Below are 24,270 nucleotides of genomic sequence, written 5' to 3'. Positions count from 1 at the left end.
GTTACAAAGATTCGACAAGCAGTAGACCGCTTCATTCGCACCATCAATAGAACAGGCTCTGCTAATGGTATACTACACCTTCCACATCGCTGCAAACGGGTTATATACAACGCTTTGAAGGACAGTAACAGGTGCAAACATGTAACTCTTTTGTATCTGTTGTGAGTAAATAGTTGCCACTATTTAAGTTCCAACCTTCGTATTTGATGCACAGAACGTATACCAGAAGGGTTTCACTTCCGAGACTTCTCTCGCATGGGGGATGGGCCAAAAATATCGATGTATTTCGCAATACCGATATTTTTATCCTGATGATATCGGCGTATTTCATAAATATCGTTACAGTATACGAGGGATATTTCATAAATAATGCACAGGTTGGTATTACTGTGGATTATTTGATGTAACCACAATGAAAATTACATCAGCTCGTAGTTGGGAGCTCGAGGAAGAAACATATTTTTGCTTTTTTGCTGTCTGCTCTAACTTAAAATTGGGGACATGTACAAACAAACCTGCAATGGTCTCTGGTGCTGTGACTGCTGAAGACCAGGGGTCGTACGTCAAGATCGAAACTTTATGCGGCAAAAACCCGACGAATCCACAGTGCGTTAAGTGAAGTTTGAAGAAGAGTTTAGAGTGGACCATAATACAGTTTCATGTTAGGTTAATCGTTTTCGTGTTGGTCGTATGAGCATAGACGTTAATCCAAAACCCAGAAGGTCAAAAACGTCTACAGATGCTCTTTAAGAAGATCGCAGTGCGACTTGGTAGGGACACACTGAAGCCATGGGAATTTCCCCAACATCAGTATTCCGTATTCTGACAAATGATTTGAGCAAGAGAAAAATTTCTGTGAGACGGGTCCCACTCTGACTGCTGCAGAGAAGCAGAAACGCCTGGACATTGAAACCTTGCTCTAACAACGATTCGCCCGCGAAAGTCAAGGATTCTTTTGTCGAATTGCCGCTATTGATGAAACGTGGATTAGAGAGTTTGAACCCGAGTTTAAATCACAGTGCAGTAAGTGGAGAGCTCCAGATTCTTCGCGTCCAAAAAATATCGAAGCACTCAAATGATCAAATATGTGTGAATTCCTAAGGGACCAAACTGCTGAGGCCATCTGTCCCCAGACTTACACGCTACTTTAACTTAAACTTATGCTAAGAACAACAGACACGCCCATGCCCGAAGGACGACTCGAACCTGCCGCGCAATCCGTGATATGGCGCCTCAAACCGCGCGGCCACTCCGCGCGTCAAAGCAATCAATGCTCAAGCTAATGACGATTTTTGCTTATGTTCAGCAAGGAATCATCATGACAGAGTCCTGTGTGGAACAAGTGTACAGTAGCTTATTATCGCAACTTGATGCAAAACCTACGCAGAAAAATGCCCATGATCCGATCTCAGTTGCTCGAGGCTGGGCCAGACATTTTCCATGACAATTCTCGCTCGAATATCGGCAATGTTGTGGCCCAAAAACTGCACGAGTATGAATGGGAAGTGTCCCTGCATCCTCCCTACAGCCCGGACGCAGTCCACCAAACTGCGACTTGTTACAGAAGTTGAAAAATCCTATGCGTGGACGTCGGTATCGTTCTCTTGAAACGTCCCCTTAGAAAAATTATTGAATTACTGTGCTGATAAACCTCTACGTTATTTGATTTGCGAACAGCTGAGCAAACCTGAACGTACTCTGACTTTACTCTCTTTACTTATTCTGATCAACAGTAAACTGACAATATTTTTAGCGCAACACAATCTGACTTTCAAAAATCCCTACAAAAGAATGGCCCTGACTAAGAATAACCTATACCTTTCATGAATCATTTACCTCACAAAAATCTTCGTTACTCGAACTACTGCAATACAGCGAGCGCCACTACTGCCAGCTAAATAAAAGATTCTAACTACTGAAGGCACTAATTACTGATGGGCATAGTCAGCAAATGCAAGATTTTGACGGAGAACAAAAAATGTTTTTACCTTAATAATGTTCAAAAGTCATAATATATGTATCAGTTCGTGATATCCAATATTTCAAATTTACTGTTTCTGATGGACACACGTCCAGATCGTCCGCTCTCAAAATACTGCCATCTCTCTCCCCACATCCACCACTGCTGGCGGCACACTTCCAACTGCGCAACGCTATGCGCTGTTCCCATCCAACTGCCCAACACTATAATAGTGAATATTCCAACAATGCCAACCAGCCACAGACTGCACACAGCACAGCCAGTGATTTTCATACAGAGCGCTACGTGACGTTACCAGCATAAAACCCTAAATAGCCTACTTACTCTCTGGAAGAGTGTCTACCCCCGTTACGCGAGCCATTCTGTTCAGAATGGTGTCCTGGATGGAGTAAAAGATCTTCCGAGACTTTGGGACTCAATCGTGGAGAAGCAAGGAGACTATACTGAAGGAATGGAAACAGATATTGAAAAGAACGTGTAAGTAAAAAGGAGTGTGCGCTGTTTATGAAATGTCGCTCGTATATTGACATTTATGAAAATTTGCCCATCCCTACGAACGTGCACTGCTGCTGTCCCCCTGGTGTGTGGACTTACCAGCGGTCGACTGGCAGGCCGACGGGGGAGTAGCTGCTGTAGCGGCGGGAGCGCGCCGTCTCGGCAGCCGCGGATAGCCTCTGTGGTAGACCCATGGTGTGTGGACGGCGGCCGTGTGTGGACTGTGGCTGCGGGCGCAGAGCCGCCGCTTATATGTGGCCGCGGCCGGCTGACTCACGGTGACGCGAGGCGCGGGCAGCGGGCACCGGCTCCGCTGCCCGTGAGGGAGGGACCGCCGAGCCGGCCGCCAAGTGTTTGTTGTCCACCGGCGGGGCTCCCGAGAGCTGCCGATCCGGAAGGGCGGAAGTGGCGACGGAGCGACGTATGGGACGGCACGCCACACGCCCTTGACACAGATGGCCGGGCGGCCTGGGCCACTTCCGACAGTTCTTACGTAACGTTGACACATGGCGAGCAACCGATCCAGTTCACAGATTTGAGTTCCACGCCGATGCTCGGGTAGGCGTAGAGCTAGGGAAAGTGTCGGGAGGGAGGGGTGGGGCAGTGGTATGAAGGTAAATGCCGTAGCGGTGAACGTGAACCGCCTTCATTACTCGCGATGAAGGATGATTACATCATCTTACTCAGGGTAAGCAAAATAAAACGTAATCTACAATGAAACCGCCACTGGACGCAAAGAGACACCAGTAGCTTCTACCAAAGAGACGGAGCAACGTCATACACACAAAACGTGTCATTGAATCGCTACCATGCAGCTTTCTCAAATGAATGAGTTGTCAGCAGTGGATGGTTAGATCCACGTTCCCCAGAGTTGCGACTCTCGTTTTTTTGGGGGCTACGTGAAAGAAAGTTTATGCATCTAATTCACTCAGTATTGACGAACTGAACTTTAACAGTCACGGACAAGACAAGGGAACTCGCAGCTGTACAGTCACGGACAAGACAAGGGAACTCGCAGCTGTACAGTCACGGACAAGACAAGGGAACTCGCAGCTGTACAGTCACGGACAAGACAAGGGAACTCGCAGCTGTACAGTCACGGACAAGACAAGGGAACTCGCAGCTGTACAGTCACGGACAAGACAAGGGAACTCGCAGCTGTACAGTCACGGACAAGACAAGGGAACTCGCAGCTGTACAGTCACGGACAAGACAAGGGAACTCGCAGCTGTACAGTCACGGACAAGACAAGGGAACTCGCAGCTGTACAGTCACGGACAAGACAAGGGAACTCGCAGCTGTACAGTCACGGACAAGACAAGGGAACTCGCAGCTGTACAGTCACGGACAAGACAAGGGAACTCGCAGCTGTACAGTCACGGACAAGACAAGGGAACTCGCAGCTGTACAGTCACGGACAAGACAAGGGAACTCGCAGCTGTACAGTCACGGACAAGACAAGGGAACTCGCAGCTGTACAGTCACGGACAAGACAAGGGAACTCGCAGCTGTACAGTCACGGACAAGACAAGGGAACTCGCAGCTGTACAGTCACGGACAAGACAAGGGAACTCGCAGCTGTACAGTCACGGACAAGACAAGGGAACTCGCAGCTGTACAGTCACGGACAAGACAAGGGAACTCGCAGCTGTACAGTCACGGACAAGACAAGGGAACTCGCAGCTGTACAGTCACGGACAAGACAAGGGAACTCGCAGCTGTACAGTCACGGACAAGACAAGGGAACTCGCAGCTGTACAGTCACGGACAAGACAAGGGAACTCGCAGCTGTACAGCCACAGACAAGGGAACTCGCAGCTATTTGTGCCAGATGACTCTATATCAGATGAAATCATAGGGTTCCGAACTCAACACAGTTAGACCGCAATAGACCGGTGACGCTGTATTGTAACATATCACCCTGGACTACAAGTCCATTTAAAAATTAAAAAAGGTTCCGAACTCATCTGTAATTTACACACCGAAGAGCTGAAGAAACTGGTACACCAGCCTAGTATTGTGCAGGGCTCCCACGAGCAACCAGAAGTGCCATAACACGCTGTGGCGTGGACTTCAATCATGTCTGAAGTAGCGCTGGAGGGAATTGACACCATGAATCCTGCACGGCTTTGCATAAATCCGTAAGAGTACGAGAGAGTGGAGATCTGTTCTAAACAGCACGTTGCAAGTCATCCCAGATATGCTCAATAATGTTAATGCCTCAGGAGTTTGGTGACCAACGGAAATGTTTAAACTCAGTAGGATGTTCCTGGAGTCACTGAAGCAATTCTGGACATGTGGGCTGCCGCATTGCCTGCTGGAATTGCGCAAGTCCATGAATGGATGCATGTGATAGAATGCTTACGTACTTGTCACCTGTCAAAGTGTATCAGGTGTCCAATATTACTCCAACTGCACACGCCCCACGCCAGTACAGAGCCTCCACCAGCTTGAACACACCCCTGCTGACATGGTGAGCAACTGATCCAGTGACGGCGCAGTTCTTCACAGATTTGAGTACAACTGTGATGCTCGGGTAGGGGTAGAACTAGGAAAAGTGTCGGGAGGGAGGGAGGGAGGGGTAAGGCAGGCGGTATGAAGGTAAATGCTGTAGCAGTGAACGCGAACAGTGTTCATTACTCACAGTGAACGATGATTACATCATCTTGCACAGAGAGGGTCCATGCTCAACAGAATTTGAAACGAGACTCGTCCAACCAGGCAACATGTTTCCAGTCATCAACAGTCCAATGTCGGTGTTGACGGGCCAAGGCGAGGCGTAAACGTTGTGTCATGCAGTCATCAAGGGTACACGAAGTGTGCCTTCGGCTCCAAAAACTCATTCGATGTCGTTTCGTTGAATGGTTCACATGCTGACACTTGTTGACGGCCCAGCATTGAAATCTGCAGCAATTTGCTGAAGGGTTGCACTTCTGTCACGTTGAACGATTCTCTTCAGTCGTCGTTGATCCTGTTCCTGCAGGATCTTTGTGGTTAGCGCATCTGCCTAGGGAGCAATAGGCCCATGTTCGAATACCGACTCAGTATGTCTAGTCTAGTACGAAAGTGCATCAATGCCCAGGGTGTTTATGAACATCTTTTGTAAAAATGTTAATGAACGCAACGTTGCTGTTATTCATCATTCAAAAAATTTATGCAGCAGTTGCACTACGGGTTCAATTTTATGTTCCTCATACCGCACAGTGTTTCATTAACTCCCTCATATTACGATAGAAGTTTTCAATGTTGGGCCCACCTTAGGCACCCGATAAGCTCAGCACACTGTAGAGGATGTCCAGTCGAGCAAAAGTTTCCGCATGAACAACTCAGTATAGATCGCTGTTTTCCATGACCGGTTTCAGCCAGTATAGCCAGCTAATAGCAGCAACAGTTGCCTGTTATCAGGTGAACTGTAAGCGGTTCCTGTTGCTGTGGGGAATTTGTAAATCTAAAGATCGCATATACTAGTTGAAAAAGTTCATCGAAAATAAATGGCTACTGTAAATGATTCAGTCATTTTCTTAGTTCTACATTTTTCCAAGTATTACGTGTACAAATGACTGATGCATGAGTAGAGCCGTTAACTCCCTAAGTTTGCACTGTGTCCACCAGCTGACTGTACGTGTACAGCGGCTTGACAAAATGGCGATGAAGCAAGGAAAAAAATGTCAGTGCGTGTTACAGCAGCACAGCGTGCATTCAGAAGGAATTATGAAAAAGAACCGCCATGCAAATAGAGCATTGACTGTCTCTGTAAACGAAAGTAACGCTCGGCTAAGGATGCAGAGAGTGAGGCAGACTATCGCACGCAGAAAAAAAAAGCTATTTCTCCCTTTTCCTATTCCAGTCGCAAATGGTTCGCAGAAAGATCGATTGCTAGCAAGCCTTCGTGTGAGCTCAAATCTCTCTAATTTTACTTTCCTGGTCTTTTCGCGAAATGTGCGGAGGAGAAAGGAATATATTGGTTGTCTATTCTAGGAACTCACACACACTCGGAATTTTAACAGTAAGCCACATCCTAATGCACAGCGTGTCACAGGAGTTGGCTGAGTATCTTCGTGAAGTTTTCACGCTTAGTAAATGAACCTGTAATGAATCGCGCTGACGTCCCTTCACCAAAGACGACGAAGTAAATATTCCAGATTTCTGATCAAGGACAGCTGCTGATATTAGTAACTTAGATATCCTCCGAGTAGTGAAGAAACTTAAATCACTTAATAAAAAGCAAGTCTTCCGGTCCAGATTGTATACAAATCAGGTTCCTTTCAGAGCGTGCTGATGCAATAGCTCCGTACTTAACACTCATATACAACCGCTCGCTCGACGGAAGATCCGTACCCAAAGACTATAAAGTTGGTCAGGTCACACCAGTATTAAAGCCAATAGGAGCAGTCCACTAAATTACAGGCACACGTAATTAACGTCGATACGCAGCACGATTTTGGAAAGTATATTGTGTTCGAACATTATGAATTACCTCGAAGAAAGCAGTCTATTGACAGACAGTCAACGCGGATTTAGAAAACATCCTCCTTGTGAAATAACTAACTTTTTACTCTCACGAAGTATTGAGTGCTTCCAACAGGGGATTTCACATTGAATCCTTATTTATAGATTTCCAGAAGACCTTTGACAACGTACTTCACAAGCGGCTTGTAATCAAATTGAGTGCTTATGGAATGTCGCCTCAGTTGTGCGACTGGATTTGTGATTGTCAGAGGGGTCACAGTTCGTAGTAATTGACGGAAAGTCATCGAGTAAAACAGAAGTGATATGTGGCGTTCTCCCAGGTAGGGTTATAGGCCCATTGCTGTTCCTTATCTATAAAAATTATTTCTGAGACAATCTGAGCAGCCGTCTTTGATTGGAGACGATGCTGTCGTTTACTGTCTATAAAGTGATCAGAAGATCAAAACCTACTGGAAAACGACTTAGATACGCGTATGGTGCGAAAATCGTTAATTGACCCTAAATAATGAAAAGTATGAGGCCATCCACATGAGTGCTAAAAGGAATCCGCTAAACTTCGGTTGCATGATAAATCAGTCAAATCTAAAGGCTATATATTCAACTAAATACCTAGAATTACAATTACGAACAATTTAAGTTGGAAAGAATACATAGAAAATGTTTTGGGGAACGCGAACCAGATATTACGTTTTATAGGAAGAACTCTTTTAGAAGATGCAACAGATCTACTAAAGAGACTACCTACACTATGCTTGTCCGTCCTCTCTTGGAATATCGGTGCGCGGTGTGGGATCCTTGCCCGACAGGATTTACGGAGTACACCGAGAAAGTTCAAAGAAGAGCGGCACATTTTGTACTATCGGGAAATAGGGGAGAGATGTCGTCCTCGCAGCTTTGCTTCTGTCGGTACCTCGTCTCCTACTTTTCAAACTTCACAGAAGCTGTCCTGCTTACAGTACTTTCATGGTCTCGAGAACTAACAAAGCGGCCTGGGTTTCACACGATTACTCTTTTCTGGACCTCTTGCTGGCTACTACGTAGGAAATTTTCGGTCTCCATCAATGTCACAATACGCGAGCTTAAAATACGATCCAAAAGTTCTACAACAGACTGCCTTTAGCAACGCAAGCCTATATTTTGTATGTCTAGTTGACTATTCTTCTTGAAAACTGAAATGACCTGCGCTATCTTCCAATCTATAGGAATGTTTCGTTACGCCAGCGACATTCGGTTAGTTGTTGTTACAAGACTAGGAAGTTTTTTGTATAATTTATACATAAAGAGAGTTGACAGCCCATCGGCCCTAGTAGCCTTCCCTCTCTTGAAATATCAGTTTATTTTGCTTCCCGTGGTCACTTATTTTGATATCGGTGACTGACGTTCGTGCGACAATTTAAAGGAAGACGATATGAAACAGAAACTTATCCCATTTGAGTTCCACATGTCTGTAGATAACTCCGTCTGTCATTCTGTGCTGCGTTCTGCCTGGCAATGTTTTTGAATCCAGTCACAATTCTGATTTTATACGCAGTACGAACGTATTCCTTTCGATAGCTATAGATGTATTACAGAATCAAAAATGTTGTGAATGTGTAAGAACACCGAACCCATCTACTTCTAACCTTAGCATTTGAGACATCTTGAGCGAAGAGCACGAGATTTTCTCATACTAGACAATTTCGGAATCCATGCTCTTTCCCATGTAGATCAATTTACTCCAAGTCGTTCAATATAATTCAACTCAGAAAATGTTCTAGATATCTGCAACGAATACAGATATGTGAGTTTTATTTCTGCGAATGAATTGTTCTGCCTTGTTGCTGAATGATGTGACCTGTGGTATCTTCCAGTCGTAAGGAACAGCTCGGTACGCTGAGCAGCTCAAGTAGACTATGGTTAAGAGCGAATCTGATTCACATGGAAGTTCTGTGTAACACGACAATGACTGTCGGACCCTGTGACGTCGTTGAGTTTTAGCGAATTAAGATAGTCTTCAAACCCACTGGTACAAATCGCTAAGTAGCTCTTGTTCAGCTTTGCTCCGAAACAGCAATTAGGCGGTGACAATATTAGTTTATTATATTTTTGAAGGTATATTTAAAGATAGAATTCAGTATGTAGGATTTCTTTTTGCTGTTTTTTTTCTGCCTTGTATGGACAACAAGCATCCGACCACCAGTATTTGCATCATTGCCAGTCGTAGAATATGACCAAAATTCCTTATGGCGTTCCCTCTGCCTTTACAGAAAATTAATCTTAACTGCCTGAAAACACGTTAGAGCACGTACATCGTCGGTGAGTAATTTGCATCTGAAATCAAATATTTGTGCAACAACAGTTCGACGAAAAAAAAAATGAGGCCTACGCTTTTAGCAATTCACAAGTTTCAGAATGAAACGGCAATATACAAACACTATAAACCACTGTTGATTGCATGACGGGCAGTACTTACAATTTTACCATACGCTACGATATCTTTACGTTCCAATAGCATATGCAATACGAGAACTTTAATGTGTGCGTGGCCACTGCAACTGGTTAAGGAGGAACGACAGGGTGATGGTCGAAAAAATTAATTTATTACAGATGTCAAATATATATACATTGAAGAATTATTTTCCAAAATATTCTGCGCTAACTGCAAATAGTAACGATTCTGTGAGCGTTTGAAGCTAAAGGAAACGGTGAATTGGAAAGTTATAAACATAAAATGCGATTGCCGCAAGTCCTTATCGATGCCATCATCCCTATTTATACAGATTTGAGTAAACCTGATTTGCTGGAGCGTTGTTTGGGCGGGTTTACTCAAAATGTGAACGGAAGTTTCAATAGTCTCATTAGGAGATACGCACAGAAACTAACATCCAGCTGAAGCGAAATTGTCAACATTGCTTTAAATTTGGCCGAACGTCTCTTCTATGTAGGCCATACTGCATTAATGCACGTGGCAGATGCCCGTCAAATCAAAATTTGCTATGAAACGCGCCGATTCTACTAAAATAGAGACGCCAGCGGCGATGTGCTCAGCGACGAAAAGGACTTTGAGAATGAAAATGAGGACTTATCAGGTCAATGTAGCAGAAATCGGCGATTCGCTAGCCGGGGCGATAGTTATTATGGACCAGGCATCTATAACATCCCATAAGGTTCAAGCTTTGTCCCTTTTTATCATATAAAATACCTGTCATAATATAAACGCGTTTTTCTCAAAACCAAGTTTCTCTGCGTGGTTGTCGCCGTCCACGCTACAATTTTCATCCGATTTTAATGATTTTTGGTCTCCCTTGGGGCAAATTGAATTCCCTTCAGTTCATCGTAGCCGATTTTCTTGTGTTGATATTTAATATTTTCTCTGCCAGAAAATAGGGGTCCAAAAATTGCAATTTCTTGAAATATCTGTAATTTCGCGAATTTGTTTTTCAAATCTCTACGATGAACTAAAATTACATCTCTAAGGATCAGGGTGATTTGTTAATTTCGTGTTTCATATAAACACAACCGGAGTTACAGCGACAATCGTCGAGCTACCTACTTTCAGAGCTGCCTCGGGAAAATCCCAATTACACAGTTAAGATATTAATATTTTTCAATAAAAAAGTATCAATAAAAACTTCAGTGTATGCTTTATTCATTTCAGCAAACTCGATTTATCTACTACATTCCAGTATGGAGGAAAAAAATCCTGAATTTGAACAATATTTTCCTCCGACACCATGTCGTTCCACCTTAATCTGGTCTCGCGGTGTCTCCATGAGCGATATATAACAGTCTGAATAATATCTCTGGATTCTTCACTTAATGTGTTTCTTCAAACTTCGTAAGTAGGCTTTTTCGGGGTAGTTCGCAATCATCTTAAAGTGTCTACATGCTTTTCCTCATTTCTGATGACGCCCTGCCCCCAAAGCGTGACAAACCTATGCTCAGTCGCGCTCCTCTTCTTTGAACACGTTCATTATACCCTGTCACTCTTGTAGGGTACTAGTCCCACGCATTTCGGCAATGTTCTAGGAGGTATCACACGACCGTTTTGTAAGCAAGCTCCCTTCTAATCTGACAGCATTTTCCCAATATTCTGCTGCCAATGAAGTCTGCTACTTGCCTGAACCTATGACTCGGCCTGTGTGATAGTTCCATTTCATATCCCTACAAAATGTTATATAGCCAGGTATCTAAATGAGGTGACCGATTTATACTGCAACTTTTTTGTTTTTTGAAGTGCACTATTGCACCCAAAGGCCTGGCCATAGCGGTAACACCGGTTCCACCAGATCACGGAAGTTAAGCTATGTCGGGCTTGTCTAGCACTTGGATGGGTCACCGCCCGGGTCTGCCGAGTGCTGTTGACAATCGGGGTCACTCAGCCCCTGTGAGGCCAATTGAGGAGCTACTTGACTGATAAGTAGTGACACCGATCACGAAAACTGTAAAGGGCTGGAGAGATCTGTGTGCTGATCACATGCTCTCCATATCCACATCCTGTGACGTCTGAGGGTGAGGATGACACGGCGGCCGGTCGGTATCGGTGGGCCTTCAAGGCCTGTTCGGATAGTGTTTTTGAGATGCATTATTCTACATTTCTGGACGTTTACAATTTGCCAACCTTCGCACCATATTTAAAATTCAACATGTAACTTTATATTTCTACAGATTTTTTTGAGACAGTGCATTAGAGAACTATCATCTGAAAAACGTATGGGGGTTATTACTGATACTGTCTACACAAAACGATCATCATCAGTCCCAATACTGGCATTTCTCAAGTTAATATGTGCAGACCTGTATTTGAGCTGGCTCGTTCTCATAGAAAGTAATATAGCAGGTAAAGAAAGGCAAACACCAAGACTGAGGTGTGTGCTTTCCACTTGAACAATAAAATGGCCCACCAGGAACTGAATGTGAACTTTTGTGAGCGAAGAGTCAAACACAACTTCAACCTCAAATACCTTGGCATAACACTAGGCCGCTCCCTGACTTACAGAAAACATCTAGAAAACGTAAGCCAAAAGCTGAAGAGTCGCAACAACATCCTGAGAAAATCGGCTGGCTCGACTTGTGGAGCTCAAGCATCCACCTTACGTACTGCGCAATAGCCCTGGTATATCCTGTTGCCGAATATTGTTCTGCTATCTGGCGTTCGAGCACTCTTACTAAGAAAATCGACGTCCAGTTGAACGAGTGTAGGAGGATAATAACGGATACTATTAAATCCACCCCAGTCCCTTGGCTGCATACTCTAAGCAGTATCCCACCTCCACAATTGTGAAAGCAAGAAGCAGCAGCAGCAGCAAGAGTGTGGTCAAAAATTCATGACTCAGATTACCCACAGAATCTACCAATCCATGATGTTTTGAACGAAATACCATTGACCCGCTTGAAGTCACGGGAGCCTATATGGGCTAATACACAAGAACATCAACCTGACATCAAGGAGCAATGGCGGCACTTTTGGAATGATTCTGGAATTAATAAACAAGGTATCCAAGATCCTACTCTGGAATTAGCGGGCTTTGACCTGAAGATTTTTTTTTTTTTTTGGTAGGGTTTAAGGGCGCTCAACTGCTGAGGTCATTAGCGCCCAGTCACTGGTGTTAGAGCACAAGGAACCTGCTAAAACTCAAGGGGATGGGGGGACATCAAAAGGACCTGACAAAGATGCAGATGAAATAAGTAAAAAGGTTAAATGTCTTTGGTCAAGCCAGTTAAAGTTATAAAACGCAGAAGACGAGCAGCTGCTCGAGCGTCATCAGCTAAAACATCCGGTAAGGTAGATGGCAGGGACAGGACAACACGAAATTGACTAAAACGGGGACACGACAATAAAACATGGCGCACCGTTAATGCCTGACCACAAGGGCACTGCGGGGCTGGGTCACCAGAGAGCAGGTAGCGGTGGCTAAACCGGCAATGCCCAATCCGCAACCTGGTCAGAAGGACCTCCTCGCGCCGAGATGGTCGGGAGGAAGTTGTCCAAGCAGTTGGGAGCGGTTTTACTGCCTGGAGCTTGTTTCCTTGGAGGGATGACCAAGCATCCCACCACAAGGACACAAGCCTCTTACATACATCCCCACAAACGTCAGATGACGGGACACAATGGGAGGCTGGCCGAGGCTGGAGGACTGCAGCCTTGGCTGCAGCATCTGCAGCCTCATTCCCAGGCACTCCTACATGTCCGGGGACCCACAGAAAGCTGACAGAACCGCCATTATCAGCGAAAGAATGGAGGGACTGCTGTATTCGTTGAATCAAGGGATGGACCGGATAGGGAGCCCCAAGGCTCTGAAGAGCACTGAGTGAGTCAGTGCAGAGTACATACGATGAATGGCGGTGGCGGCGGGCATACTGAATGGCCTGATGGAGAGCAAAAAGCTCGGCCGTAAAGCTGGAACATTGGTCAAGGAGCCGGTATTTAAAGGTGGCGGTCCCGACGACAAAGGCACAGCCGACACCATCGTCAGTTTTGGAGCCATCGGTGTAAATAAAGGTGTGACCAGCAAGTCGAGCACGAAGTTCGACAAACCGTGAGCAATACACTGCAGCCGGAGTACCCTCCTTCGGGAGTGAGCTGAGGTCGAGATAAATACGAACCGGAGCCTGGAGCCAAGGTGGTGTCGGGCTCTCACCCTCTCTGAAGGTGGTAGGGAGGGCAAAATCCAATTGTCGAAGCAGGCGACGGAAGCGGACTCCGGGGGGCAGCAGGGCAGACACATACAACCCGTACTGACGGTCGAGAGAATCGGCGAAGAAGGACTTGTAAGAGGGGTGTTCGGGCATAGACAACAGCCGGCAGGCATACCGACACAGCAGTATGTCGCGCCGGTAGGTCAATGGTAACTCGGCAGCTTCAGCGTAAAGACTCTCGACAGGACTAGTGTAGAAGGCTCCGGTCGCAAGACGTATCCCCCGATGGTGGATGGAGTTGAGCCGGCGTAAGAGGGATGGCCGAGCGGACGAGTAGACGAAGCTCCCATAATCCAGCTTCGATCGGACTATGGACCGATACAAGCGAAGCAGGACAGTGCGATCCGCTCCCCAAGATGAACCGCTAAGAACTCTGAGGACATTAAGGGAACGTGTACAACGGGCCGCCAAATAAGAGACATGTGGAGACGAACACAGTTTCCGGTCCAACGTGAGCCCTAGAAACTTAGTTGCGTCCACGAATGGGAGAACAACGGGACCGAGATGTAAGGATGGCGGAAGGAACGCTTTATATCGCCAAAAGTTGATACAAACCGTCTTCTCTTCAGAGAACCGGAAGCCATGTGCCACGCTCCATGAGTAGAGGCTGTCTAGACAACGCTGGAGGCAGCGCTCCAGGAGGCATGTTCTCTGGGCACTGCAGTAGATCGCGAAGTCATCGACAAAGAGAGCGCCTGAGACATTAGGTGGAATGCAATCCATAATTGGATTGATCGCGATGGCAAAAAGGGCTACGCTCAAGACGGAGCCCTGAGGCACTCCGTTCTCCTGGAGGAAGACGTCGGACAATACGGAACCCACACGTACCCTAAACTTTCGATCCGTTAAAAAGGAATCAATAAAAAGGGGCAGACGACCGCGTAGGCCCCACTTGTGCATAGTGCGGAGGATACCTCCTCTCCAACAGGTATCATAAGCCTTCTCCAAGTCGAAGAACACGGCTACCGTTTGGCGCCTTCGCAAAAAGTTGTTCATGATGAATGTCGACAAGGTCACAAGGTGGTCAACAGCGGAGCGGCGGCGACGAAAGCCGCATTGGACATTAGTAAGCAGTCGTCCAGATTCAAGAATCCAAACTAACCGAGCATTAACCATGCGCTCCATCACCTTACAGACACAGCTTGTAAGAGAAATGGGGCGGTAACTAGAAGGAAGGTGTCTATCCTTCCCGGGTTTGGGTATAGGAACAACAACGGCGTCACGCCAACGCATGGGGACCTGACCTTCGGTCCAGACGCGATTGTAGGTACGAAGAAGGAAGCTTTTGCCCGCCGGAGAAAGGTGTGCCAGCATCTGAACGTGAATGGCATCTGGCCCCGGAGCAGAGGACCGGGACAGTGCAAGCGCACGTTCGAGTTCCCGCATAGTAAAGGAGGCATTGTAAGTTTCCAGATTCAGCGAGTGGAAGGAAGGTCGCCGAGCCTCGTCTGCCTCTTTCCTGGGAAGGAAGGCAGGATGGTAATGGGCGGAGCTTGAAACCTCCGCGAAAAAGCGGCCAAAGGCGTTGGAGACAGCCACAGGATCAACAAGGACCTCATTACCTGAGGTCAGGCCAGGTACTGAGGAGTGGGCCTTAATGCCCGACAGCCGGCGCAGGCTACCCCAAACAACGGAAGAGGGAGTAAAACTGGTAAAGGAGCTCGTGAAAGAGGCCCAGCAAGCTTTTTTGCTGTCTTTGATGACTCTACGGCATTGCGCTCGGAGTCGTTTGTATTCAATACAATTCGCCAACGTAGGATGGCGGCGAAAGGTGCGTAAAGCACGTCGTCGAGCACGGATAGCGTCCCTACAAGCCTCGTTCCACCAGGGGACGGAAACGCGACGTGAAGAAGAAGTAGTACGAGGTATGGAACGTTCGGCAGCATGGATAATAACAGCCGTGAGGTATTCGACCTGACTGTCACAACTGGAAAAATCGTGGTCCGGAAAGGTCGCCAGGGAGGAGTAAAGGCCCCAGTCAGCTTTCAGTATGTTCCAGCGCGAAGGACGTGGGGATGGGGTGTGGTGCAGGAGACGAACGACACAGGGGAAGTGGTCGCTCGAATAGGTGTCAGAAAGGACATACCACTCGAACCGACGGGCAAGAGTGGTAGAACAGATCGAGAGGTCCAAGTGGGAGTAGGTATGAGTAGAGTCCGAGAGGAAAGTCGGGGCGCCGGTATTGAGGCAGACAAGATTGAGATGGTTGAAGACATCCGCCAAGAGTGAGCCTCTTTGACAGGATGCAGGAGAGCCCCAAAGGGGATGATGGGCATTGAAGTCGCCAAACAATAAGAACGGCGGGGGAAGCTGATCGATCAGGTGCATCATGTCAGCCCGACTAACAGCAGATGACGGTGGAGTGTAGACGGTACAAACTGAAAAAGTAAAAGCAGAAAGAGTAATGCGGATAGCTATTGCTTGGAGTGGGGTGGTCAATTGGATGGGATGGTAATAGACATCGTCCCGAACGAGCAACATGACCCCACCATGAGCGGGGATACCGTCCACAGGGGCGAGGTCATACTGCTCCGAGGTATAGTGGGAAAAGGCAATACGGTCAGTCGGGCGCAACTTGGTTTCCTGGAGACCAAGGACGAGCGGACAGTGCAGGCGGAGGAGCAGTTGTAATTCCTCCCGATTAGATCGAATACCTCTTATGTTCCAATGAAACAACGCCATTGCTAGTCAAAAAGTTGGGGGAACGAGACGGGGAAGAGCTGGTCACCTCGATGGCCGCGGAGAGCCAGGTTGCGAGGCAACAACGCTACAACTGACGGCAGGCGGATCCGGTTCCATCGACTCGTCGCCAGCTGCGGCCGCTGTCCCTGATTGTGTAGGAGGGGCCGCATCATTTGCCGACAAAAGGCCAGCGGAACACCTGGCAGCAGAGCGTCCCGGCGAAACTGAGGACGGCCGGGAGCAGCGACTCACGGATGAAGCGTCAGATGAAACGCGCCGGGGTGGAGAGCGGGATAGAGACTTCTTCTTGGAGGCCTTCTTGGAAGGCCGAGGAGGCACAGGGATGGTGGGCTGGACCCGAAGAAGGTCCTCACGCGCGGGGTCCGTTTTGGAACGCCGCAGCTCGGAAACTGGGGTCCGGAACGTGTCCCCGATGGACGCCTGAGAAGAGGATCGCTTCTCAGGTGGCGTGGGGGGAGGAGGAGGAGGAAGGGTGGCCCCTGGGGCAGGGGGGGTGGGGGCCGCGGGGGAGGAGGAGTTGGAAGGGAGGGATTTGGGAGGCGGAGGCAGAGCCCCCTGATGGGCAGAGGAGGCGGAGGGGGGACAGGATAGAGGTGAGGAGACAGCGGAAGGAGTGGACACAACTGAGGCAAACAAAGTGGCCAGTGACACGGGATGAAGGCAGTCGTACTTCTTCCTGGCCTCAGAATAAGAGAGCCGATCCAAAGTTTTGATTTCTTGTATCTTTTTCTCCTTCTGATAGGCGGGGCAGTCTGGGGACCTAGGCGAGTGGACGCCAGGACAATTAGGGCACCAAGGTGGTGGGGTGCAAGTATGTTCCTCACGAAGAGGACGTCCACAGTCGCCACAAAGGGGCTCAGCCTCACACCGGGACGACATGTGCCCAAAGCGCAAACACCTAAAACAGCGCATAGGAGGCGGGACGTAAGGCCGCACGTCGCACCGGTAGCACATCACCTTTACCTTCTCTGGGAGAACATCCCCCTCGAAGGCGAGGATAAAGGCCCCGGTGTCGATGCGACGGTCTTTGGGGCCGCGCTGGACTCGCCGGACGAAATGCACGCCACGGCGCTCCAGGTTGGCCCTGAGCTCCTCATCAGATTGTAGCAGGAGGTCACGATGAAAAATAACCCCCTGCGTCCTATTTAGTGCCAGATGTGGGACAATGGAGACTGGGATGTCCCCTAGGCGGTCGCACGCCTGGAGTGCCGCCGATTGTGTGGCAGAGGTGGTCTTGATAAGAACGGACCCTGATCGCATCTTGCTGAGAGCCTCGATTTCCCCGAAGATGTCCTCAATGTGCTGAACAAAGAACATGGGCTTGGAGGTGGCGAACGTCCCCCCATCTGTTCGAGAACAGACCAAATAGCGGGGGAAGTACTTCGCCCCAAGCCGGCGGGCCTGTCCCTCCTCCCATGGAGTGGCCAAGGGGGAAAGGGCAGGAGAACCAGAACTAGAAACGGTACCTTTTCTTTTGGAAGACTCGGCCGCAGAGCGACCTGATACGTGTTGACGTTTCATGTGCGAAACGTCCGCCCCGATACCACCCACTCCGACCAGGGGCTCTCCCCACGGGCGCCACCCAGCCGCAGCAAGGGCCACCTGGCAGGATGACCATTGCCGGGAGTCCTGATGCCCCAAGGAGACGGGCATCTACTCCTTGGCCAACGTGGGAAGGGTGCAGCTCAGGTATCGGCAGTACGATCCCTGTGTTGTCAGGGGGCTACAACCTAGAGGGTACATGACGACCCCACCACAACGGGCTGGCTACCGTGCTGGATTTCTGGTGCCATGGAAAGTCCATCATGATCGCTGGTGCAGATGGAGATGCACTATGGGCGTAACTTGGACAACCCATCAGGCGTTTAGGCCCAATTTGAGGAATAATGGGTATGGTGACAACGCCGGTGCAATGCTGAGTGCCAAGGTATTAGTGCACTTAGGACCAGTGGTACACCATGTAAGGTGTCCTTCCCCAAAAGGCTCGTACTTCTGTAGAATTTTGAAAAATGGAGGTCAAACCCCAAGGGGGACCATCACATTAAGGCCAAAACATTTGAGACTCCTTTTAGTCGCCTCTTACGACAGGCAGGAATACCGCGGGCCTATTCTTACCCCCAAACCCGCAGGGGGGTTGACCTGAAGAGATGTACCTGGACTAAATTAAATCGTATCAGAACGGGCAATGGAAGATGCAATGCATATAAGTACAAGTGGGGTCTATGGGACTCACCAGCCTGTGACTGGAGCACCAGAACAGAACGTCCGCCATATTACTGAGGAATGCCCCTTAAGAAGATACGCCGGACCTGCCTCTGAAGTTATATATATGAAACCCTCTGCTTTGGATTGGCTGTCCAATCTAGATATTGAGCTTTAATGAATGAGTTTCTAGTCAGGCTTGCCAAGCTTTTAACGTGTAGTTATTTTGTCTTGAGTGTTTGTACTTTATCCTTTTGTGCTATTGCTTTTTTTTTACACGTGTACTATTTTCAGATTGTTTTGTTTTATACATTTCGTTTACATATTGTTGTACTTAAATATTGTCGCTGTATTGCCATACACAAAATAAATAAAGGCTTAATTGGTCACAAAATATGTATGACCCATTTCGGAGTAATTTTCAGCTTCAGAAGTCTAAATGGAAAAGTAGCGCAAGGATATGCGTGTTGACAACTGTGTACATAACATGATAGACTACTCTGGCTGAACTACAGATCTATGCATATCTACTGGACTGGTCGCTAGTCACCTACGTAACTCTTCGTCACACCTTTTGTTATTTCTAGAGTTACTTCTGCATTTGCAAATGACTCGACATCCGAGGTAAAATGTTGAGCCTTCCCTAGCAAGAAATCTTTAATTCAGTCACAATTTTGTTTGGCACCCCACATGGATGTACCTTTGTGAATAAATGTTGGTGTGGTATCAAGTAAAATAGTCTTCGGAGGACAAGAAATACTGTGTCTACCTGACTGCCTAGATTAATGGCATTTAGGAAGTGGGAGTTTCAGGGCTCTACTCGACAGTTGGTAAGTTTGGACGACAGGAATGTGTGGTCTCATGATTTGCCTAGCGTTGGTTGTATTACGCTCTACGGGTTAAAGTCGCACCATAGCGGAGTCGGCGAATGTCTAATGAACAGCAACAGTGGGCCTTAGAAGCTACATTTTTCTAAGAGGCATGAATACGTGAAAGAAACAAAAAATGACAAGCTGGAGTAAAATATGAGATTACTGCAAATGAGATGAACATCAATATGTAATACTAAGAAAATAAACCCATTGCCATGATGAAGCTTCATAGAAACGTGTTTGGTTGTTCAAGAAGAAATTGGTTTGCTCAAGGCAGAACCATATTTCCGTAATCGTACGTACCAAGCATCATTGTATTGCGTAACATCGGTTTACGAGAAGCTTTTCGATATTATTGTTAATGGCGTTTCAACAAAACAGACGTTTCAAATCAGTGTAATGATGTTTATCGCTGAGTTAACGTTCTTCTGAACAAGCAACGTACAGCGCTTACTGCCACAGTTAACTGGACTCTAGTCTCGTGCTAGATTGACACAGTCAAAGGAAACAGCTCATTACTGTAGCAGTAGATTTATTCTCCCTCACGCTGACACTCCGCCGAGATGGTAATGCGACGGCAGTGTCCTCAACAGCTGCTAGTGCTCTCCACAACGCGTCTTCTGTTGGTGCGTGCTTCGCGGAAGTCGATTTCTGCAGTGTCATGCCGGCACTGGTTTACGGATTCACGGGAACGCCAGCGCGTCGCCTTTTGCAGGAATTAGTCCGTACCCGATAAACCATGTTGTGCAATAATAAGCAAGTTCTAGACAGAGTCGTAACGACGTGACGCAAGTAATGTTATGATGTCACTGGTGGAGATATTTCCGTCAATATCTTTCACATCATTCTTTCGATAGCGTGACCACTGATGTGGTAACTGTCTCGTCTTGTCAATGGATTTACCGGAATGGAGTACTTTTACAGCTCTCGAGGCCACCGCTATATATCTGTGCTCGATAACACGCGCTTAACTTGCACAACGCGGGAAAACGAGAAGTTCTGAAAGCTTAAATGTGCCTGTGTTTTAGGTGCTCTGTTCATTGTTCACGGTTTTGGACTATGAATTGTCTCCGGAAACTGTGACAATCTAGTGATTACTACCTAAATTTCTTCCTTGTTACCAGCATCTAGTTACGCTTTTGCATGACTAGACCTGTTAAACCACAATTGTGAGCGGACAGTGACTGCTGTGGGCAAATGCATGAACTAATACTTTAGTATGGCTCTTTGAAGTCATCAGGGGCGCTTTTAAACCCAAAACCTGTCAGAAAATTCATATTGAAACCTGTTATTAGTAGAGAGAGAAACTTTGTGATGATAGTAAGAAGGTATCTAAAGAATAGACAGTATTCGTTAGGAAGTATTTCAGACAGTATGAATGTATTGCACTTTGAAGAAAAAAATTGTTGTTGCTGTCCAGAGGAAAAAGGTTTCTTGCCCTTCAAGAGAGAAATGCATGAACATATTAAATGATACGACCCAAGTGTCCAAGGGGAATTCCAGGGCCCAAGTCAGCGAAAACCTCGTTGAGAAGCAGCCATTAACCAAATCTACTAGTGGTCCACAAGTTTTAATGTTTCCTGTTGGTTATTCTGTATGGGTGGTGACAGTGCAACAAAGGTGCAATATTGATTTCTTATGATTTCCTAGGAAATCAAAAAGGTGGAAGGCGTATATACAGGGTCTATACAAGGGCTATGCTCTTGAGGTCAATATTACGGAAATAGAAGAGGATGTAGATGAAGATGAAATGGGAGATATGATACTGCGTGAAGAGTTTGACAGGACACTGAAAGACCTAAGTCGAAACAAGGCCCCGGGAGTAGACAACATTCCATTAGAACTACTGACAGCCTTGGGAGAGCGAACCCTGACAAAACTCTACCATCTGGTGAGCAAGATGTATTAGACAGGCGAAATACCCTCAGACTTCAAGAAAAATATAATAATTCCAACCCCAAAGAAAGCAGGTGTTGACAGATGTCAAAATTACCGAACTATCAGTTCAATGAGCCACGGCTGCAAAATACTAACACGAATTCTTTACAGACGGATGGAAAAACTGGTAGAAGCTGACCTCGGGGAAGATCAGTTTGGATTCCGCAGAAATGTTGGAACACGTGAGGCAATACTGACCCCACGACTTACCTTAGAAAATAGATTAAGGAACGGCAAACCTATGTTGCTAGAATTTGTAGGCTTAGAGAAAGCTTTTGACAATGTTGATTGGAGTACACTCTTTCAAATCCTGAAGGTGGCAGGGGTAAAATACAGGGAGCGAAAGGCTATTTACAATTTGTACAGAAACCTGATGCAGTTATAAGAGTCGAGGGGCATGAAAAGGAAGCAGTGGTTGGGAAGGGAGACAGGGTTGTAGCCTATCCCCGATGTTATTCAATCTGTATATTGAGCAAGCAGTAAAGGAAACAAAAAAAATTCGGAGTAGGTATTAAAATCCATGGAGAAGAAATAAAAAATTTGAGGTTCGCCGATGACATTGAAATTCTGTCAGAGACAGCAAAGGACTTGGAAGAGCAGCTGAACGGAATGGACAGTGCCTTGAAAGGGGGGTATAAGACGAACATCAACAAAAGCAAAACGAGGATGATGGAATGTAGTCGAGTTAACTTGGGTGATGCTGAGGGAATTAGATTAGTAAATGAGACGCCTAAAGTAGTAAAGGAGTTTTGCTATTTGGGGAGCAAAATAACTGATAATGGTTAAAGTAGAGAGGATATAAAATGTAGACTGGCAATGGAAAGGAAAGCGTTTCTGAAGAATAGAAATTTGCTAACATCGAGTATAGATTTAAGTGTCAGGAAGTCGTTTCTGAAAGTATTTGTGTGGAGTGTATCCATGTATGGAAGTGAAACGTGGACGATAAATAGTTTGGACAAGAAGAGAATAGAAGCTTTCTAAATGTGGTGCTACAGAAGAATGCTGAAGATTAGATGGGTAGATCATATAACTAATGAGGAGGTATTGAATAGAATTGGGGAGAAGAGAAGTTTGTGGCACAACTTGACCAGAAGAAGGTATCGGTTGGTAGGACATGTTCTGAGGCATCAAGGAAACACCAATTTAGTATTGGAGGGCAGTGTGGAGGGTAAAAGTCAGAGGGAGATTAAGAGATGAATACACCAAACAGATTTAGAAGGATGTAGGTTGCAGTAGGTACTGGGAGATGAAAAAGCTTGCACAGGATAGAGTAGCATGGAAAGCTGCATCAAACCAGTCTCTGGACTGAAGACCACAACAACAACAACAACAACAACAACAACAGGACTTTACATATAAACGCTCGAAATTTTTGCTGTAGACAGTAGCATCGCTGGTGGGTGCAATGTACGTATACCTTTCATAGCAGCTCACTCTTTGGTAGGCGAGGGCTTTTTACTTTTCACGGTGCCTAATGGCACAGCAGCTAAGGTATGTGTAGTATTGTGATGTAAAGATTCGTCTGCACTTGTTTTATAGCTCTTGATAATAGGATTATCTGGCCCCGTAAAATGTTGTAAATAAATCACAAATTCGACAAGGTAATATTCTCACTCCTGAAAATTTGCGAAATTAAATGAAGCATCTAATCAATATTTAAATGAAATGAGGTTGAAATATTTGAATGATATTCCGTAGAATAATTATGCCTAAACCAGGTTGCTTAGAATTAAAACCCAATATTCATTTCAAGTATTGACACAATCGCTAGAGGATGGTGGCCTTACGTAGATACAGTTTAATACATGAGCTAAACTACAGCTGAAACAGGAGTGCAAAACTTAGATATGTGGTGCAAGAAGAACATATATAGATAGTAGCTCACACAAAGTGAGTGTCTAAGGCCGTGCATTAACTCACGAAACTGACAGCAAATATTAACGTTCGTTAGCACGAAACCTCATTCATATTCACTGCAAAATCTCAAGTTCACTTACACTTAGTATCAAAGCAGTCACGACTAGCGTAGAGAATGTTCTTCACACAATTTGAACCCATAACGCTCAGCAAAATTTTTGAAAATCACAGACCCTTGAAACAGTTATATAATTATAACGTTCGCATGGTCACAAAAGAATCAGTGAGAGCCACACGAATATTAAGTCCGCGACCGAATTTAAAGTCCAAGGCTCACTTCCATGAAACCATGTTTGCTAGTGTTCAGCTCGCGACCACCTAAATATTCTACGCCTCAGGAACGGCAAGTGGAATTTTTTCGAATATCGCCAAACCTTACAACACCGCTGACCACGGACAACACCCACTCCCTGTAATACAAGTACGAACGTAATGTAAATACGAACGAACAGATGCGTGTTGCAGCGTCTTCGGCGGAGCAACGTGCTTCTAGTCAAATCACGAATTTCAAATCATTGTAACGTAAAATGACGGTAACTAAACACAGGATTGAGGTAGATCATGAACTCTGATATTCATGATCATCTCTCACACTGTGTGTTCATATGGAAGTTTTCGTAGTTGTGGCACTATCTGCATACAACTAGCATATAATTTTTAAGAAATTTGTGTACGTGGTTAATCCTCGTTGAACACTTGAAACTCCATATTTGGCTTAAAATATTCTCTGGGACGTCTCTTCGTTTCTGTGTTCATCCCAAGTTCGCCAGAATCCCCGCTATCGAACTACAAGGCGGTTTGTGACAGTGTCTCCACTCACGACGGGAAGAGAGTAGTCGGCACCGCGGCCAATGTGGCAGCGTGTTATTTCAACGACGGGCAAACTGGGATTATGGAAATTATGAAAGTGCTCGAACTTCAGGTCTCACCAGCCTGTTACAACGTCTGCACAACAGCTGAAGAAAAGCCTATCGAGCGAGCAGAGTAGTTGAAGACAGGGGCCAAAGAGGCCCG

At 46.4% G+C, this 24,270-nt stretch overlaps 1 protein-coding gene across 2 annotated transcripts in view; it reads right to left on the bottom strand.

Moving 5' to 3' along the window:
- The window catches only part of LOC124781209 (scoloptoxin SSD14), a 534,282-nt gene that overhangs the window by 210,432 nt on the left and 299,580 nt on the right, over positions 1-24,270 (bottom strand). Inside the window, exon 1 of one of the 2 annotated variants that reach the window (XM_047253841.1) lies at positions 2,576-2,683. The exons of the other annotated variant lie outside the window; for it this stretch is intronic. Coding sequence (XP_047109797.1) covers positions 2,576-2,670 — 95 coding nt within the window. The 5' untranslated portion in view covers positions 2,671-2,683. Of the gene's footprint in view, positions 1-2,575; positions 2,684-24,270 lie in introns of those variants that run through there. 2 annotated transcript variants of the gene reach the window in all.

This window comes from Schistocerca piceifrons, chromosome 1, assembly GCF_021461385.2.
Source record: "Schistocerca piceifrons isolate TAMUIC-IGC-003096 chromosome 1, iqSchPice1.1, whole genome shotgun sequence".
NCBI lineage: Eukaryota > Metazoa > Arthropoda > Insecta > Orthoptera > Acrididae > Schistocerca > Schistocerca piceifrons.
The sequence above is the reverse complement of the archived record's forward strand: the minus strand, read 5'-3'. Positions and strand labels throughout refer to the sequence as shown.